We start from the raw sequence: 21340 nt of genomic DNA on the forward strand, positions 1-21340 counted from the left end.
GCCACTGCTGGCAGGGCAGAAGACAGGGGCCACTGCTAGCAGGGCAGAAGACAGGGGCCACTGCTAGCAGGGCAGAAGACAGGGGCCACTGCTAGCAGGGCAGAAGACAGGGGCCACTGCTAGCAGGGCAGAAGACAGGGGCCACTGCTAGCAGGGCAGAAGACAGGGGCCACTGCTAGCAGGGCAGAAGACAGGGGCCACTGCTAGCAGGGCAGAAGACAGGGGCCACTGCTAGCAGGGCAGAAAACAGGGGCCACTGCTAGCAGGGCAGAAGACAGGGGCACTGCTAGCAGGGCAGAAGACAGGGGTCACGGCTAGCAGGGCAGAAGACAGGGGTCACGGCTAGCAGGGCAGAAGACAGGGGCACTGCTAGCAGGGCAGAAGACAGGGGCACTGCTAGCAAAGCAGAAGACAGGGACACTGCTAGCAAAGCAGAAGACAGGGACACTGCTAGCAAAGCAGAAGACAGGGGCACTGCTAGCAAAGCAGAAGACAGGGGCACTGCTAGCAAAGCAGAAGACAGGGGCACTGCTAGCAAAGCAGAAGACGGGCACTGCTAGCAGGGCAGAAGACAGGGGCACTGCTAGCAAAGCAGAAGACAGGGGCACTGCTAGCAGGGCAGAAGACAGGGGCACTGCTAGCAAAGCAGAAGACAGGGGCACTGCTAGCAGGGCAGAAGACAGGGGCACTGCTAGCAAAGCAGAAGACAGGGGCACTGCTAGCAAAGCAGAAGACAGGGGCACTGCTAGCAAAGCAGAAGACAGGGGCACTGCTAGCAAAGCAGAAGACAGGGGCACTGCTAGCAAAGCAGAAGACAGGGGCACAGCTCCTTCTCCCATCTCTGCACGGCACACAGCCTAGGCACAGGTACCAGAGGCACCCACACACACACACAACGCATACCTGAGATCAGTATAGTTTCAGTCAAGGATGGTATTGTCAGGCTAGGGTGGTATAATGTCAAATTAGGGTGGTAAAGTATCAGATTAGGGAAGTATAGTTAGGGTTGGCTTTGTGTGGGGAGGCACAACTAAAATCTGTGGGAGGGAATGCCCACCCCATCACCCCCATGCTCTGGATCCCGTGGGGGCATCAAAAAGATTACCAACTGTTGTAATTGGTGCACCCTTATAGTCAAAATATTCTCAAATAACCCAATAGATTGCACCAAGCAAGCAAAGCTTGTGCGATCTCAAAGCTGGTGTCCACTGCTCCTCCACCTTCACTTCTCCAATTCCTCAAATGGACATAAATGTAATGGTAATGATTACTGAAACCTCAAAAAGCTTTGTGGAAGGGAAAGGACACCATGTTGTTCAGATCCATCCATGACAGTTTGTAGCACAAGTTGGTGAATAACAGCAGTGGTCCCCTTCTCTTCATCCCCCAGGAAGCCTCTGGTGCAATACACAAGTGTTAATGGATGCCAGGTCCTTCTTATCAGACCAGGACAGATACAGGCCTCACATGCCTATTAGCCCAATTCCCCATTTCAGTCTGAAAACCCTACATAAACGGTCATCCTCAGAAGCTTGAGCAATTCGGAGACCTAGGCTTGTAAATTCCTTAGTGGAATAAACATTTCTGATAGACTACTTATCAGCCAACATTCTAAAACTTCGGCATGTTTCATAAATGTTTAAATTAAGACAGTATAGCCAGAATAAAGACATATTCACCTTCATCAGTTAGCATTTTGAACCCAAATATCCCTATGCTAGGAGGTAACAAAGTGAATTAGGCCTCCACACCCCTTCTATGAGAAATGGATATCCAAAACCTGCCATATTTATATTTGTTTTGAAGCTAATTTCATGCTGGAAAACAATCTGCATGGTAGAAGACTGTAAATGATAGCTATTCAGAAATATGAATACTTATAAGAAACTGTATTTGGGACTTGATCATAAACGTTGTGACTTCCCAGCATGCACCCCATAAACAGGATAATGGTCTCTCTTAACACCCCCTTGATGTCATACAAAAAAAAAAAAAAAAGATTGCAAGCAGATTTGATGATAGCTCTCATTTTAACATAATTTTTTTATGCACCATTTTTTCTTGGAAAACTGGACTTCTTTAGTTTACACTGTGCAGGAGCTGACAGAGGAGAGATCTGTATTATATATATACAGGCCTCTCCCCCCCGTTGGTAATACTCAGGAGATCGCCAGGTTCTGGCGGGAATCACCGGCAGGGACCCGGTCATTGACAGCCGAGGCCGCGAATGGTGGCACAGGTAGGGCGCACGTCCCCTACCCGGAACTGCAAAATCATGTATATATACGTGAAATTGTGCACCTGTGCTGCCCAGTAACTATGTCCCACTGTTGCTGGGGTAAGGATAGTGGAGATATACTTACCTAATCCACTGATCCTCCGAGCGCAAGACCAGTCCTACCTCCACCACAGGCTAAAACTCTTGTGAATGTACTGTTCCTGACATCATCACGCCCATAGACCGGCTCTGGACATAAGGACGACAGGAATAGTCCACCGCTGGACGTGGGGAATCGCTGTTTTCCAGAGGATCGGGTAAGTATAGCTTTTTCCTTGCACCCCTGGACAAAAGGAGCAGTCAACCCAAGCAGTGTGGGCACTACCCTACTGTATGGGAAAATAACAAGTTTGCCTGGAGTTCTTCTTTAAAGTTCCATTGCCTGACCAGACTAGGTTATGAAATACAGCTGCACAGGTCATGGTCCACTAGGTGTTCCTGGAGCTGTGATCCATGCCACATAAACATCATTTTCAAAGTAGAACTAAAGACATTTTTTTGACAGGGTAGGGTTAAAACTCCTGTCAGGTTTTCTTTTTTGCCATCTGTGTCCCATTGGGAAGATTTCCCTTCACTTCCTGTCCATAGTCAAAACAGGAAGTGAGAGGATATCCCTCCAAAGTAAGAGAATCCCTAGTTGCAACCAGAACTAGTGTTCCCTTTGAAAGATTCTCCCTCTATTATTTTTCTAGTAACAACCCAAAATGTGAGATTTTCCTTCACTCTCAGTGATAATGGTAAATAGGTTAAATTTGAGAGGGTGAATCTCCCTAGCGGGGGCACAGACAACCATGGAGGCCTCACAGGGGTTCTAATCCATCTCCACTCTATGCAAAATAAAAGAAAAAACCCTTTAGGGTCCTTTCACACGGGAGTTCCGTTTTTTTCATTAGTTCAGTCACGTTTTTTCAAAGAAAAAAGCGGATCGGTTTACATCCATTTTTGTCCGTTTACATCTGTTTTTTGTCTGTCTACATCCGTTCCGTTTTTTTTTACGGAAGAAAAATAGGGTTTAACGGATGCGTGACGCAGATGCGGACATTAATGGATGTAAACAGATGATTATCCGTTTACATCCACTAGTCCATAGAAATACATGGGTGTCCGTTTTTCATCCGTAAACAGACAGATGAAAAACAGACATACGGAACAGTTGTGTGAAAGCTGCCTTAGTTATACTTTATACCTGAACTCCAGCCAACACCTATTTCCATTCTGTGAGGAGAGATCAGAACCTCTGTTTTTTTCTGCTGTTCGTGTCCCCACTAGGAGATTTCGCTTCATTTCCTGCTGCAGAGACATGACAGGAAGTGTGGGGAAATTTCAGCTTTCATAGTTGCACGCAGAACAAATAGTTCCCATTGGCACATGTTCTGGCAGGAAGGCAGTGCTGGGAATTGTAGTTCCACAACACCAAAGCAAGTCAGGATTCGTATTCTGTAATAATGACAGACAGCAGAGCAGTGCAGGACATGTGCTCCCCACACATGGTGTCCCATATCTATCCCCCCCGTTCTATTCCTCCCCGTGTATCCATTCCAGGTAATGGAGAGAGAAGAGCCCGGCCTCACCTCGCAGTTTCCCCAGCACAGCACGCAGATTGTCCAGCAGCCTCTGTAGCGGCTCCATATTTCCCGGAACCACCGCTCTCCGTCCACAGAAGCCCGTCGGAAATCTAACAGCAGCACACCCACACCTCAGTTCCGGTACCATAGAGTTTAAAACAAAGGGTAGAACGGACGGGCAGCTCGGGGGCGGAAGACGGGCTGTGCCATGACTTGTCTGACTAGTATGAGGAAACTGCAAGACACAGAAGGAGAGAAGTGTGCCATTTGCTTGCTTTTATCCGATACTTGAGGGGGGGGCATTATTCTCCCCACTGTCAGCAACAGTGGGACATAGTTATTGTCAATGAGGCAGTATTCTTCCCACTGACCCCAATAATGGGACACTATTCCTCCCACTGATACCAATGATGAGGCACTATTCCTCCCACTGATACCAATTATGAGGCACTATTCCTCCCACTGACACCAACGATGGGACACTATTCCTCCCACTGACACCAATGATGCGGCACTATTCCTCCCACTGACACCAATGATGGGGCACTATTCCTCCCACTGATACCAATTATGAGGCACTATTCCTCCCACTGACACCAACGATGGGACACTATTCCTCCCACTGACACCAATGATGGGGCACTATTCCTCCCACTGATACCAATGATGGGGCACTATTCCTCCCACTGATACCAATGATGAGGCACTATTCCTCCCACTGATACCAATTATGAGGCACTATTCCTCCCACTGACACCAACGATGGGACACTATTCCTCCCACTGACACCAATGATGGGGCACTATTCCTCCCACTGACACCAATGATGCGGCACTATTCCTCCCACTGATACCAATTATGAGGCACTATTCCTCCCACTGACACCAACGATGGGACACTATTCCTCCCACTGACACCAACGATGGGGCACTATTCCTCCCACTGACACCAACGATGGGACACTATTCCTCCCACTGATACCAATGATGAGGCACTATTCCTCCCACTGACACCAATGATGGGACACTATTCCACTGACACCAATGATGGGGCCCTATTCCACTGACATCAGTCATGGGGCACTATTCCTCCCACTGACCAACGATGGGGCACTATTCTTCCCACTGACACCAATGATGGGGCACTATTCCACTGACATCAGTCATGGTGCACTATTCCTCCCACTGACCAACGATGGGGCACTATTCTTCCTACTGACACCAACGATGAGGCACTATTCCTCCCACTGACACCAACGATGGGGCACTATTCTTCCCACTGACACCAACAATGGGGCACTATTTCCCCCCAACACTAAAGATGGGGCACTATTCCTCCCACTGACACCAATCATGGGTCACTATTCCTCCCCCTACTATCAAAGAGGGGACAAGATTTACTCCCACTGACACCAGGATATTTTCTACTCCCACTGGCCACATTCCGGCCCCCTAAAGTTTGGGAGGGCAGTAAACTGGCCCTATGTTGAGAAAGTTTGGAGACCCCTAGTCTAGGAGATGGTAAAGCTGAGATATACTTACCTAATCCACTGCTCCTGCCCCTCCCTCCCCGCACGCTAGCGGTCTTGTGAATGGGCTGTTCCTGACGTCATCATGCCTATAGACCGGCTACGGACAGGAGGACAGCAGGAACAGTCCACCGCTGGATGTGGGGAAGCGCTGTTTTCTGGAGGACGGGGTAAGTACAGCTTTTCCCTGAGTCCCTGGACAAAACGAGCAGTTAACTCATGCACAGCCCCACTGCATGGGAAATAAAAGTTTTCCTTTAACCACCTCCCGCCTGCCATATAGGGAAATGACGGATAGGTGGGAGCTCTCTTGCTCTGGGAGGACATCATTTGACATCCTCCCAATCTAGATACGCATGGACACCCCCTAGGACGCAGCGGATCACCGATTGCGGTATAGAGCAGATGACGTAGGGTCTACCATGTGATCAGCTGTGTCCAATCACAGCTGATCCCATGTAAACAGGAAATGCTGGTTATCGGCAGTCAACTCCTCATGCTGATAGCACGTGAGGAGAGCCGGTAAGCTGCATTCCTTAGAGGGGACATCTACACGGATAATCTGGGCACTGATTATAAGTGCTGCCTTTCAGTGTCCATCATTGCCGCAGACTAGTGCCCATCAATGGCAGATATCAGTGCCAAATATCAGTGTCCATCAATGTCACATATCAGTGCCTATCAGAGCTGCCTTTCACTGCCCATTAGTGATGCCTGTCAATGCCCATCAGTGCAGTCTATCAGTGCCCATTAATGATCCCTTTAGTACCCATCAGTGCAGTCTATCAGTGCCCATCAGTGATGCCTGCCAATGCCCATCAGTGGCTCCTCATCAGTGCAGTCTATCAGTGCCCATTAATGATCTCTTTAGTGCCCATCAGTGCAGTCTATCAGTGCCCATCAGTGATGCCTGCCAATGCCCATCAGTGGCTCCTCATCAGTGCAGTCTATCAGTGCCCATTAATGATCTCTTTAGTACCCATCAGTGCAGTCTATCAGTGCCCATCAGTGATGCCTGCCAATGCCCATCAGTGGCTCCTCATCAGTGCAGTCTATCAGTGCCCATTAATGATCCCTTTAGTACCCATCAGTGCCGCCTATCAGTGCCCATCAATGATGCCTGTCAGTACCCATCAGTGCTGCCTATTAGTGATCATCAGTGGAGCCTCACCAGCACATCAGTGAAGGAAAAAAATTACTTATTTACAAAACTTTATAACAGAAACTAAGAAAAACTTTTTTTTAAAAAAATGTGTCTTTTTTAGTTTGTTTAGCAAAAAAATAAAACCAATTGGTGGTTTAACACCAACAAAAGAAAGCTCTATCTGTCTCAAAAAAATGATACAAATTTGGTTTGGGTACAGTGTTGCATGACAGTGCAATTGCAATTCAAAGTGTGACAGCGCTGAAAGCTGAAAATTGGCCTGGGCAGGAAGGGGGGTAAAGTGCCCGGTAGCTTACATGAAAAAGCAGTTCAAACATTTATTGCAGAATAATTAAATGCTCTTCTATTTTTTCTCATTTAGTGCATGACCCCCTATGGCATAGTACTTTCACATAGGTGCCGGGACCTCTATGCACCTGGCGTCACTTTGGATGATCACGTCATCTCCATCCTTTACTTTTTTTTGTTGGTGGTGAGGTCTACAATTTCATGTTTTTACATGGTCATTTAATTATTGTGCAATAAATGTTTGAACTGCTTTTTCATGTAAGCCGCAGTTTGTCCTCATCGGGACCCCTTGACCTTAGGGATCTCTTTTTCTTTGTCCCCCCCCCCTTTTCTTCTTATGCTACATTAGGTTCAGAGGACACCGCTGTGTTATTCACGTGAGCCGGCATCTACATTTTTCAGTATTAGGGGTTTACCCATTGATACCCCTTGATTATAATTCAACAATATTTAGCTAAGGGGCATCCTGGTTTTTAAATTTTTTGTTAAAGTGCCCGATAGGCAAGTGGTTAAGGATCTCTATTTTGGACCATGTGTCTGTGCACATTGTGGTGTTTAGGTTCTTAGAGTGGTGATGAGCTCAGGTGTGTTTGATCGCAAGTCTGAGTCTGAACCCACCTAAGATTTCCAGACAGGAAATGGTCAAAGCTACAGCCAATCATAGTCAGCGGAGGTATTCCCCGCCCCACAGCTACACCATAGTTCCCAACTGTCGCTGATTTCAAAGTCAATCTGTCCTCGTTATTTGTCCCTCATTTTGATCTATATATTTGTATATACAATGCCTATTTATGTAACAAAAAACTTTACAATTACACTGGAAATGTGTATGTAATAAAGTTGATAAAAATCTTTTTTAACCAAATGTCTCTTTCAATATATGTATGATCCTGTTGCTGCATTAAAGTCCCACTGGGGGTTCTTTGGGTACATGCTTCACACATATGTGGGTCTGGGAACATGTGTAAACTGAAGACATACCCACAGCCAATATATAATGCTCTTTATCAGACGTGTAGGGGTGCAATTATTTCATAATGGCAACCCTATGCATCTGAAAATGCAATGCTGTTTCAGATTGCTAACACTGCATAGTGCTACAGCACCATGCAGTTCCTTGCAGCTTCCTTGTGGGTATGTTTCAGTAAAAGGGACAGGGACTTTTTCCCCGTATTTCTCCGTTCAAATACCTAGTCTGCTGTAACCACACAAATGCATCTTCACAAATATGTGAGCCTAGCCTAAGCTAGAGAAGGAAGACAAAACAGAAACACAATGGGCAGAATATGTTTACTGTATGTAGTTCAATACTGCACATAATTTCATATATAAAGCTTTATTCGTAACTTGTACTTTATGAAAATTTCTGTATTAGTCGTTAATGCGCACAATTCATTTCTACATCCTGTACTGAAATAAATCATTTTTTTCTATATAAGATTTATCTTCGTGGAGAGTGCATTAAAATTCATAAATTTCCAGTTATAATATGCTACACCTAAGTGATTTATAAACAGTGTTAAAAATAGCAAACATTTTTCACATCTCCATTAATATATAGTATTCTACTGTCAGGGCCAAGCATAATCAAAGCTTGTAGTTCATTGTCTGTCCCTCCTCTGCCTCCTGCAAGTGCTGCCTGAACATTTCCTCCACCAGTAACACATACATGAAATGTCATACATTGATTTGATCAGACAGTACATATATATATGTCAAAACATGTCTGCCACCTTCTCCGCAGCCAAATCAGACACTTTGACGGTGAGGTCTATGTGAAATTTCGACTGGGACACTACTTCTTAAATTTCTTTTTAAATATATAACCAAACCAGTTACTGTACACAAGATGGATTTATTAAAAAAAAAAAAGTTTTGAATCAGTTACTGCATTTGAATCATTTACTGCCATATTTGGCCAAAACACTTCTTTAAAATGAAATTCCATCTGGTTTAGTTTGGAATAAAGTATGGAAGGGTTTTGATCTGCCAGGTTTTTCTAACTTCTGTATTTCCCTTTGGGTGGTTTCCCATTATCTTTTGCCCTGGTGACAACACAAAAAGGGGAAAACAGACACCATAAAAACCTGACCTAAGTTCTAACCTTTTCCTGCTTTATGCAGAAAAAAAGTTTTTACTGGAGGTATACTTTAATTTCATTCTTTTATTTTTACGCCTACAAAGCCTATGAAGGAAATTAGTCGAAGAGATTCTGGAAATTCATCATATTATTTGCAGTGTCTGACCAAGCTGCATTTTGAGCTCCATCCATTTCAGTAGCCAATCTGTTGGTTCTCAGAAGTGTGTGGTTTGTTCCACCAATCCCTTCTTTGCATACCGGACATTGGCTTTGCTCCATTGCTCCACCACATTCTGTGATACAATATACATGGTTGTTAGGACACGTAAACCAATGTCCTTTCATAAGACCCATGGCCTTGACAATCATCACACGTTCAACTTCTGTTATCCCAAGCCCTGAATTTGGAAGACTTTTATCCAGTTCCTTTAGTTTTGTCTTCACAAAGACTTCATTCTCTTTGGTAAATTGTTTATCACTTACTAATATATCTCTTAGAAAATGTATCTCCCTTCGGATGTCTGGTGTGATCCTCACTTCGGCTTCTTTACATTTCACAAGAAGTTTCAGAAGGTAAGTGAAGCGTGCCACTTCAGTCTGCAGATCAGATAACTCTTGCTCTGAGAGGAATGAACGGGGCTTCTCCAGCCATTTCTTAATCAGCTGTAAACGATCCTGTAAATTATACCTCTCTTCCACTTCAACCTTACTAATGTTATTAGACAGTTTTGCTAGCCTTTCATAGAAATGCATCATATTTTCCAGGTTAAGCAAAGTCCTGATTTGTGTGTCTGGATTGTCCAGTTTCTCTTTTAATCCTTTATATTCTTCAGGAAATGTTTTTCTTATATCAACCTTCTGCTGTAGACTTGTTCTGAGTCTAAAACTAGTTTCATTTCTCTCAGTGTCTGGCCCAGTGATTCGTTCTTTGACTTTTTCAATCTTATTTAGAGTTTTGTTAATTACAGTCCCATATCTCAAGTTTCTCCTTATGGGAGTTTTACATTTTGGGCACTCTTTCAGTTTAATTGCACTTCCCTCTTCAGGGTCACTCTGTCCTTCCATGTAAGTATCCATACCTGAAGACTCAAGAATGTGTCCACAGTCCTCTAACTGTACAAAACATGCATCTTCATCTTCCTCAAAGCCAAAGAATATCTCAGTGACCTCATCTTCATTGCATATTCGACACTTTGCAGGACAGGGCTCCCCACACAAACCGATGCATGGGTGTCCACATTGGAGCTGTTTGTCACAAGGGGCATTGCATGGAGGGCGGTCACAGGGTTCAGAACATAGCTTAGTACATGTATAGTGCTGACAATTCCAATAACAGGGCTCCATGCATGGTGCACAGTTCTCTCCACATTTCTTTTTACACTGGCTATGAACACATCGGTTCTGGCATGGTCTGCTACAAGGAGGACATTCCCTTGTGCATGGTTCTCTACATTCATGTGAGCAAACTAAAACAGCCTTGCAGGGATGTCTGCAACCAATATGAAATCTTCCTTGAAAACAACTGTCACAATTACCACCACAATGGTGACCACAGCTTAACGTAGCATTGCAAGGATGTCTACATCTCATTGGCATGCCATTTTCTAGGTCTCCCTTCTGCCAGCACTTAATCTGTTGAGTATGACCACATTTTAGCTGTGCACTTATTTCTTTTGGGCAGCGCACTTCACAGTAATCTCCACATGACTTCGGACATGGATGACCACATGCTAAGGTCTTTTCACAGAGCAAGGTGCAACTGAATGTATTTTCAGAGATGCTACATGGCACCATCTGCAGATGGCCACACAATGGTATCACCTTCTCCACTTTCACCATGCACTCTCCACAGGGCTCAAAACATTTACTGTTGCATCTATGCCCTTCCTTACATAACACTTTCTGGCAGTTCTTATTGCATTGGTATTCTTTGTGCTCTTGGTCATATGGATGGCACACACGTGTGCACACATGTCCACAGTCCAGTCGGAACTCACATTTTTTGTTGCAGCCTCCTTCTGGTACAGAGCTAAAATCCTTGGCACAACTTACAAGATTATGTGTCTCGGGGTGATTCTGACAGTAGAGCATAAGGTGGTTCCCTACCTGAGCCCTCTGTTTCAGAGTACCAATAATACAGCTCCAGAGAGGCACGCTACTCAGCATATCCATGTTGCCAATACAGTACAATCCTTTCTTGGCCCTAGACAGTGCCACACATATGCGGTTGGCAATTTTAAGGAAACCCACTTTTCCATCTCTGTTGCTGCGGACCAGTGAGAGTAGAATGATGTCGTTCTCCTCTCCCTGGTACTTATCCACAACATGAACTTTAACACCAGAGAACATTTTGGCCGGCATAAGTTTGCGAAGACAGAAAAGCTGCCCTGTGTAAGTGGTGAGGATGGTGATCTGAGATGGCTTGTACTCTTGATTCAGGAAGTACTTGCAGAGCTCCACCACAAACTGAGCTTCATGGTTGTTCTGGTGACTCTTCCCATCTTTAATCTCTTGCTCTGGGTAATTGTGCTTCACAAAGAAGAGGTTGGATGATACCCCCTAAAATGTGGAAAAAAAAGAAATGTTATTACAAGTTAAAGAAGGCCAGCAATCTGTTGCCGTTATTTCATAAGGCTAGGAGCAATGTTCAAAGTGCAACAGCACACAGCAATTAGGCATAAACATGTTCTTGGGTAATGCTAGTTTCCTGGTGGTCAAACGTAGCTAGCTGTGCATAAATTATGCAGCTCAGAAATTCTGATTTGATATTGACATGGTTTTTGTATGCTTATGGCAGGTCAATATCTGGAATATTAAAGACTGAGACTAGCTTTTTCAAAGATCAGAATGGCACCCACTTATTTGTAAATTTCTCCTAAGGGAATATGGGAGTTTCCATTGCTGCACTTCTGCTACTCTTAGCAACTTTACCTAAACCTATCATTGGTTTTGTATTGTTTTCAATTGAAAGAGGAGCTCCAGTCTTTCCCAAAAAAAATTAAAAGTCAGCAGCTACAAATACTGTAGCTCCTGATGTTTGTTATAAGGACACAGGGATCCAGCTCTGTTTTCACCAGAGTCGATTCTTCAGTGGGCTTTGGGTCCAGGCACTGGCATCTTAACTGAGGGAAAACGGCTGTGGAGCCACTCTGCGCTCTGTGGATGGTCCTGCAGTCTTCTGGGACCTGTGATGTGTCCCAGAAGGCTGCAGGCGAAGAGAGAGGGGGGGGTGGTGAATGCCTAGGGGATCAGGGAGGACGTTGGAGCGGGTACCTGTCAAACCCCCCCCCCACAACAAAAGTGTACATTTTTAAAGAGGAGGGAGGGGGCAGCAAACAAGCAGAACTTCCCATTTTGGGCAAAGTGATTATTTTAAAACTGAAATTCGGGCTAAAGAGAAATATTGCCTAAACACCAACGGCATGTGTATTCTTACTTAAATCTTGGTCTTTTTCTATTTTTTTTAATATTTGTGCAAGAGTGCATTAAACTGTGTTTGCACTTTGTCGCTGTGTAAGAGTTTTGTAAACCAGTCACTGCTCCTCTCTTACAGTGCCTTGAAAAATTATCCATACCCCTTGAAATTTTCCAAATTTTTTCATGTTACAACCAAAAGCGTAAATGTATTTTATTTGGATTTTATGTGATAGACCAACACAAAGTTGCACTTAATTGTGAAGTGGGAGACAAATGATAAAGAGTTTTAAAAAATGTTTTACAAATTCATATCTGAAAAGTGTGGTGTGCATTTGTATTCAGCCCCCTTTACTCTGATACCCCTAGCTAAAATCTAGTGGAACCAATTGCCTTCAGAAGTCACCTAATTACTAAATAAAGTCCACCTGTGTTTAAGTTAATCTCTGCATAAATACAGCTGTTCTGTGAAGGCCTCAGAGGTTTGTTAGAGAACATTAGTGAACAAACAGCATCATAAAGGCCAAGGAACACACCAGACAGGTCAGGGATAAAATTGTGGAGAAGTTTAAAGCAGTATTGGGTTATAAAAAAAATCCCAAGCTCTCACAGAGCACTGTTCAATCCATCATCCAAAAATGGAAAGAGTATGGGGGACACAGCAAACAGGTGTTCTGCTCAGATGAGACCAAAATTGAACTTTTTGGCCTAAAAGCAAAATGCTATGTGTGGCGGAAAACTAACACTGCACATCACCCTGAACACACCATCCCCACCGTGAAACATGGTGGTGGCAGCTTCATGTTGTGGGGATGCTTTTCTTCAGCAGGGATAGGGAAGCTGGTCAGAGTTGATGGGAAGATGGATGAAGCCAAATACAGGGCAATCTTAGAAGAAAACCTGTTAGAATCTGCAAAAGACTTGAGAATGGGGCGGAGGTTCACCTTCCAGCTGGACAAAGGCCTAAACATACAGCCAGAGCTACAATGGAATGGTTATATCAAAGCATATTCATGTGTTAGAATGGCCCAGTCAAAGTCCAGACCTGAATCCAATTGAGAATCTGTGGCAAGACTTGAAAACTGCTGTTCACAGACGCTCTCCATCCAATTTGACAGAGTTTGAGCTATTTTGCAAAGAAGAATGGGCAAAAATTTCACTCTCTAAATGTGCAAAGCTGGTAGAGACATCCCCCAAAAGACTTGCAGCTGTAATTGTAGTGAGAGATTGTCTTACAAAGTATTGACTCGGGGGTTGAATACAAATGCACACCACACTTTTCAGATATTTATTTGTAAAAAATGTTGAAAACCATTTATCATTTTCCTTCCACTTCAAAATTACGTGCCACTTTGTGTTTATGTGTATCACACAGTACATTTACGGTTTTGGTTGTAACATGACAAAATGAGGAAAATTTCAAGGGGTATGAATACTTTTTCAGGGCACTGTATTTGTGCAGTTTGATTGGTCTTGTATCCACTCAATTTACTGCAGGCAGCCTGTTCTGGGTAGTCCTGGAACTCTGTTCTGTACACAGACTATGTTCTAGACCACTGGTCTCCAAATGCCTGGGGGCCAGATGCGGCCCTTTGCTTGCTTTTACCTGGCCTGTGGGGTGCTATTTTCACTGATACCAACAATAGGGCATAATTCCCCCCACTGAAACCAATTAAGGGGCAGAGTTCCTCCCAATGACACTGACAATGGGGTACAATTCCTCTCTATTACACCAAAGATGGGCACAATTAATCCCAATGACTTCAACCATGGGGCCCAATGACACTAACGATGAGGCACAGTTCCTCCCACTGACAACAAAGATGCGGCATTGTTTATTCCCACTGATGTTGCGACCTCTTCTCCTAATAACCAAAGTCCAGCCCCCTTAAGTCTGAAGGACAGTAAACTGACCCTCTGTTTAGAAAGTTTGGAGACCCTTTTGCTAGACAATGCTAATATCACTGATACTTTTACCAGGTTCTAAATGGGTTTCCAATTTTTTTTTCATCCAGAGGGAAGCTGTACTTAGAAAATTTGAGGCTATTACTAAACCATTTGTTCGAAAATGTTAATTTTCTGTGTACAGGACAAAAAAAAAAAACGATTGCTCACCTTGACATTTTCATACTCCAATACAGAAGGGTGGTTCTCCAGCTCTCTGTAGATGTGAGGAGTCAATAATCGAGCTATTTCAGGCCTCATGCGATGCTAAAATGACATAAACATTTCAAAGTTCATGTTAATTAGATAAACCAGTCAGGCACAAGAAGTCAAAAAGTATAAAATATACTTTTTTTAAACAAATAAGAGACAAACATTGTATTGGATCTATACTTCAAGTTTCATGGTGCTTTACTGAAACACTGTAATCTTGTCAAACATTTACAGTACATTTGTAGGTCCCTCCTGCAGAATGACTGTTTTCTGAGTCTTCTCTGCTCAACACCTGTGGATGCTTTAGCAAAGTAAAGTTTATCTATAACCAATTTTTCTTTGTTTTGAATGGGAAAAGAGTGGGGACGGACGGATACGAATCCCTGTCAGGTTTTTACCGCTGTCTGGGATATCTGTTAGACTGTTTTCCCCCTACTCGCTGCCCTAGGACACCCTCTTCTCCAGATGGGAAGTGAGGGAAACTCCCCAAAAGCATCACAAACAGCAGTAAAATGCTTCTTTTAGTTACATATGGATTTGCTACATCCCCTATCAGGTTTTTATTATTGTCTGTTTCCCTCTTGCAGAATATCCCTAACTTCCTGTCTGATAAAAGGTTGTCCCCAGAACAGAAAGTGAGAGAAAATCTCTCTAAGGATGTCCGGATTGCAGCAACCCTTCCCCACATTATCCAAAACCAAAAGAAAAAGAAATGTTGACTATAGTTCAGGCCAATACACACTAAAAGAAAATCGGATGAAATATCATCCGATTTTTCTCGTTGTTGTTCAGCAAGTCATAACCACTGTTGTTACTATTGTACGAAAATTCTCATACGATTTTTGAATCTTTTTGGTTTGACATACAGACGTTATAAAGTAGCTTAGGATGTGAAGTAATGTACGCGTGACCCTGTAGCCACGCCTGTGTGAACCATCATCATTTTTTTGCTGATCATGCCGTTTCTGTCTATAATATTTCTTCCGGGTCAATGGCAACTTCCGATCATGTCTTTCGTATTCGATTATTTTCGTACGAAAACAACACACATTTACAGGAAATCGTTCGTGCTGTTCACAGACGAAAAAAAAATTGGAGTTTGTCCCTGTATTTTTCGGTTTGGTGGGTTGGAAGTGGAAGTCGAAAATTGTGTATACACTATGCAAAGATCGAATGATCTGTCCGAATACGGAATTATTCATCCGATTTTCTTTACACTTCATGTCTGGGAGCCTAAGTTCTTGATGTCACAATATACAGCGATGGTAAACTTCTTTAAGTCTCCTCTCCCCCAGTGGTCAAACCACAGCATTGTAACTTTGTAGTAAACCATGAGATCATGAATCTGCAGCAGGGGAATGATCTGTGTCAAATATTTGAGAACTCCTGCAATGGCAAAACCTGCAAAGGCACCAAGTGTTCGCATGATTGTGCCATCTCTGGCCCAGCATCACAGTCAAGAAATTGGATGTTGACATTGGCGGATGCTTGAAGGAGTGGGTGGTAGGACAAGTGAACCACTCCTTTTGGTCCTTCTTTTTCTTTTTTTTTGTAGGGGAAGGGGGGCTTAATATTTAGTAAATCAGCCTCAAGAAGCCTAGGGGGTTTTATTATATGTAAAAAAAGTCACCTAAATTCCCCCCCAAAAAAAGAAAACACATTTAGGTTGCCAAACTCCTCTTCTTAGATAGTTCCTACAGTGGCAGTGCTACACGAGAGAGATGGTTGATATAACACTGCTATTTTATGTGTCATACGTGACAATATTAAAGCATTCAGGGCTAGTTCATACCACATGCATTCCAGGGCTTTTTTTCTGCATCCAAAACACATAGAAAGTAGGTTACATGGTTTTCAATGCCATAGTACACACTAGTGCTTGCAGTTCCAGTGTGTTCCGGTTCCAGAATAAAAGTAGAAAATGCTGTGTTTTTCCTGCATAGAACTGTACTGGAACGTGATAAAACGCATCACAAATGCACCCAACCACAATGAAACACATCAGAAGCACATTGAACCCCAGTACAGTAAAAAAAAAAGAACAGAAAAAAAATCATCTGGAACCTATCCAGAAATGCATCAAAAACGCACCGGAACGCATCAAAAATGCATTTAAAAACGCTGATGCAGAAATACATCTGGAACAGATCTGGAATGCATTTGTGAACTAGCCTCTGTTATTCTGGCGACACCCACATTTATTTAGCTTTTTTTGTACATTTGCTCAGAATTTTAATTTGTTGTCTTTCTTTTTTAATACTCTTTATTTATAACAACTTCTTAAAAATTCCACACATACATAAGCCTTAATATACAATAAATCAAAACAAGAACTATAAATATACACTACTATCCAGGTACACAACATTCTAATTGGCAAGTACAACGTACACATTTACAGTACACCCATGTGTGTAAGTTTAGGAATTTTTTAAAAATTATACTTACCTAGGTGGTCGGATCGATGCTGCATCTGTCCCCCGTCGGTTCAGACACTGCTGATCGCTCAGTTCTCCCCCTCCACTCTGAGCAGAGAGCTGGGACTGCCAGTCTCCAGTTCTCTGCTCTGCCCCCCCAGCACTCACTGGAATTCTGGGCTGTAGAAGGGGTGAGAAGGGCTGGATTGGGCTCTCAGTGGATCACTGACAGGCTAAGCTAGCTGCCGGTCCAGGGATCTTGGTGTATACCGACTTTAAAGTCAGGATCTTTCCCCAGCCTGGACCAGGTGAGTGACATCAGCAGACTTTGGCCTACTGTCAGCTAAAAACGGGTCACAGGAGTGCAGAATGAACTGTACTCTGATCCACAGGAGAAGTACAGCCAAATGAGCTTTGGCTGTACTTCCCCTTTAATAATATTATATATATATATTTTTGTTTGCAAAGATGATACATAGAGCCCCACATAATTTTCTTTTTTTCCCCTCCCTCCAAAAAAAAGAAAGACAGTTTTCCTTCCATAGTGTTATCGGTCACCATATTAGATAATTACTTTCGGATACAGGATAAGGGAAAGAATGCCTTATATTTCACCGTTGAGGTGAAATGAATCCAACCACTCCAGGTTTTGCAAAAACAAGCTTCCTGTGTTTTCACTGATGCCGTAAGCTCTTCCATATGCATTATCTAATTCTGTGCTCTAATCCAGTGACCCACCATTGGTGGACAGGAGGACATCCAATGCGCCGGTATACATGCCCTTGCCATGTGAAGGAGGTGTCTTACCAATGATTGGTCATATCTACTTCTCGAGAGAGAGAGGGCTGAGATGTAACAACCATGCTGCTAGGTCCTGATCAAGGGAGAGACCAGAAAAATGTCCAGAAAATATGAAGAGTGTTTACCTTTTTGCTCTGCAACGCTAACAAGTTGGGTCAGCCTTAGAAAACATACAGTGCAGCTTCTGTTGAGATCAATGAGGTGTGCCCAGAATATAATGAGAATGAAGTTCCTACGCTCGAGAAGGGCTCTGTGAAGGGAGAAGCTGGCCAAGGTCACTTGGAGTGGGGTGCCAGGTATACGTTAGAACACTGATCAGTTGCAGTCAAGACATTCTTTTTTGTGACACCCTGTTCAAGTGCCTCATGTTGGAAAAAATGCAAGCGAGTTTGGAAAACCAATACGCGATAACATTTTGTGTGAAGTTGGGTAAAAGTGCATCAGAAACTTTGGAAATGGTGAGGAAAGCTTACTAAGAAGCTGTGCTTACATCTGCACGAGTGTACCGATGGCACAAGGCCTTTCAGGAAGGACAAGAAGGTGTTGAAGACAAAAAACAATGAAGACTCCCCTCTTAGTCAAAAATGGAAAAGAATGCAGTGAGGTCTTTTCTCAACCGTGACTGATGGTTTACTATCAGAATGATTGCAGAGGAAACGGGAAATACCTGGTCAATTGTTCATGAAATCGTGACTCAGGATTTGAACATGAGAAAAGTGTGTACAAAACGTGTTCCAAAGAACTTGTCACCTGATCAGAAGGACCACCATCAACTCATTTGTCAAGACCTGTTGGTCCGTTTGGAAAGAGAGCCTGATTTTTTTTGAGTCGAATGATCACGGGACATGAATCCTGAGGTAGTGAAATATAACAGTTCCGTAGCTGTATCACCTGCCATGTCAGTAAAGATGGTGTAAGCATGGATTGTATATCTTTTATAGATTTCCAGCTATTTGAGTCTCAAAAATCACACAGATGGAGCTTACCTACCTTTAAGAAATGACAAAATCTGGGATCAGTAAACCCAGGCGGAAAGTCAGGGTTTCCTGTTACTGGCATCAAAAGTGATGATGTTATAAGACTTATCCCCCTGGATTTTAATGAATGGACTTCTTTAAACGTAATACCTAGGATAGGATGCTCCCTCACTTGAGCCAGACAGTACTAATCCAATATATCTTCTTTTTGCAAACATTTCAATATATTCTAATCTGTTTTCTGTTTTCCATTTCTATTCAAACTCATGAAAATTAATTGAATTTAAAGTGATATAAAATAATATTTTTCTTCATAGACATAATTGCATATATGGTTTGCATGTCAGGATTTCTATTTCTGTCCATCCAGTTCTGAAATTTACACAACCCTGCTGACAACAGAGCCAGGTTAGTAACCTCACTTTTCTGTACTGAACTTAAGAACCCAGTTGGGTCACCCCCCTGCCTTAGTCTGTGGATGGAGAATGAAGCTAGTAACATTTGGAAACATTGATGGGTCTTGTAAGTTACAGCAATATTTAAAACTCCAATGTTCTACAAGAAACACTATGTGTGAAGCCGTGGTCATTATAATTGTTTCCTTACCTGGTAGTTTAGACGCACAAATGGCAGTTGCGACTCTATGAGACGTTCAAATAGCGACACTTCAAGGTTAAAGTTCTTGGCCAAATCATAAACATTTGCACTTGGTCTCAGCTACAATAGAATATACAACAAACATCAGATTAACCAATAGGAAATGTATTCATATATGGTGATGGTTAGGTACTACAATCAATGCAGAAAATATTTAATTTACAGTATCTACCAATGCTGACATAATCATTTAGCCAGAGTTTCTTTTTTAAAGGGAAAATATAATGGTTTTGGATTTCGATTTTCATATTATTTCATTACTGTCATCATTTTTAACTTTAAAAATAAAATAAATACTTTGTACAGGGTCCTTCCATGACAGTTCTTTTTCAGATTATGCTCGGCTTTCTAATAAGAAAGCCCAGCTTTACCTGCTTACTTGATGACTGCTTCTGCCTAACTTAAAATCATGTCCATAAGAGCTAGCAGACAGTGGGTGGAATTACTAAAACTGGAGAGTGCAAATTCTGGTTTAGCTCTGCATAGTAAGCAATCAGCTTCCAGGTTTTATTGTCAATGCTTAACATAACAAGCTGAAGTTAGAAGCTGATTGGCTACCATGCACAGCTGCACCAGATTTTGCACTCTCCAGTTTCGGTAAATCAGCCCCACTGTATGTGTGTTTCTTCTGAATTCATATTCAACTGTGTTGTGAATAGACTTCATATTAACCTGAATACAAAAACAGAACTGAAAGCATTTGCAGCAAAACCTATTAAACCCAAGCCAAATACTACCATACTGAATCCCTCATGCCAAATCCAACTGTCCTCATTTTGTATGTATTAAGTACAAATAAAGAAAAAGCTAGTAAAATGTCTAAAAGTATTAATGTTTAAAAACCCCATAGAGTTCACTTTTCTATTTTCATCACAGTGAGAAGATTCACGTTCTCTATTTATCCTGGTGATCATTGTCTCTTGGACACAAAATGGTAGAAAATGCAAAATGTTAGATTTGTCAGCAGAACAGGAGGTAAGATGAAATCTGCAAATGGGGGACACCAGTACCTTTGACAGTTCTCCCAGATGGGATTTCCCCTCACTTGATGTTCTGTGTCCAGGACAGGAAGTGATTGAAAATCTCCTGATAGGTACAAATATAGCAAGAAATAACACGACAAGGGGTTTTAACCATTCCGCATTGTTAACTAAAACCTAAAAAATGTGTTTTGCACTGACATACATGTAAGGTCCCAGATTGTAAGCTCGAAAGAGCAGGGCCCTTGACCCCCTCGTGTTTTGTTTTGTTACTGTATTGTCTCATGTTCTGTCCCCCACTATAATGTACAGCGCTGAGCAAAGCTTTTAGCGCTATATAAATACTGTATAATAATAATAATAATAATAATAATAATAAATACTGTATAATAAAGTGAACACTAGCATCGGTGTGGGACATTTGTGAGTTTCTACCTGTTGATGGTCTCCAATGAGAATGAGGTGTTGACAAGCAGAACTGAGTGTGGTTATGGTATGGGCTTCCAAGACCTCTGCTGCCTCCTCAACTATGACAATCCGTGGCTGTACTTCCTGAAGGATACGCCTGTATTTGGCTGCACCTGGTGAGAGAAAAATCAAAGCATGGACTGGTTTAGCAATTCAGATGGGGGGAAAAAAAAGCATTCTCTTGTTATGTTCATCTGCAGATCAAATTTGCTAACCTGTGGTTGTCATTCCAATGACTTTAGCTTGTTGAAGGATCTGCAAGTCTTGTCTTTGTCTAAGTTCTGATAAACGATCAGCTAGCTCTTGATAATTCTGTTCATGAACCAGAATCTTTACACGAATATCCCGCTGGTAGAGTTGTATCCAGTACCTAAAAGCAGAAAGTAAATTAAAGCAGTTGTAAACCTTCATTTTTTGTTTATTAAAATAAAAAAAGAAATTATACTTTCCTGCTCTGTGCAATGGTATCACACAAAGTGGTCCGTACCATCCCTTCTGAGGTCCTCCACTGGCGCTGCCCGCTCCTCCTTCCCTGAGTGTGTGCCCATAGCAAGCTGTATGCTAT

The 21340-nt window shown here is 42.7% G+C and overlaps 2 protein-coding genes across 2 annotated transcripts in view; both read right to left on the reverse strand.

The window, feature by feature from the left end:
• Positions 1–3989, reverse strand: part of CCNDBP1 (cyclin D1 binding protein 1) — a 44600-nt gene extending 40611 nt beyond the window's left edge. The window contains exon 1 of the mRNA XM_089673394.1: positions 3850–3989. Coding sequence (XP_089529520.1) covers positions 3850–3907 — 58 coding nt within the window. The 5' untranslated portion in view covers positions 3908–3989. The remainder of the gene's footprint in view (positions 1–3849) is intronic.
• Positions 3990–8097: 4108 nt separating this feature from the next.
• The window catches only part of ZNFX1 (zinc finger NFX1-type containing 1), a 43900-nt gene continuing 30657 nt past the window's right edge, over positions 8098–21340 (reverse strand). The window contains exons 10-14 of the mRNA XM_089673395.1: positions 20991–21145; positions 20743–20888; positions 19277–19387; positions 14434–14529; positions 8098–11463 (exon numbers count right to left, since the gene is read on the reverse strand). Of these exons, the coding sequence (XP_089529521.1) occupies positions 9022–11463; positions 14434–14529; positions 19277–19387; positions 20743–20888; positions 20991–21145 (2950 nt within the window). The 3' untranslated portion in view covers positions 8098–9021. The remainder of the gene's footprint in view (positions 11464–14433; positions 14530–19276; positions 19388–20742; positions 20889–20990; positions 21146–21340) is intronic.

This window comes from Staurois parvus, unplaced genomic scaffold (assembly GCF_062004578.1).
Source record: "Staurois parvus isolate SC_StPar_1 unplaced genomic scaffold, SC_StPar_1.0 ptg000137l, whole genome shotgun sequence".
In the NCBI taxonomy this organism is placed as follows: domain Eukaryota; kingdom Metazoa; phylum Chordata; class Amphibia; order Anura; family Ranidae; genus Staurois; species Staurois parvus.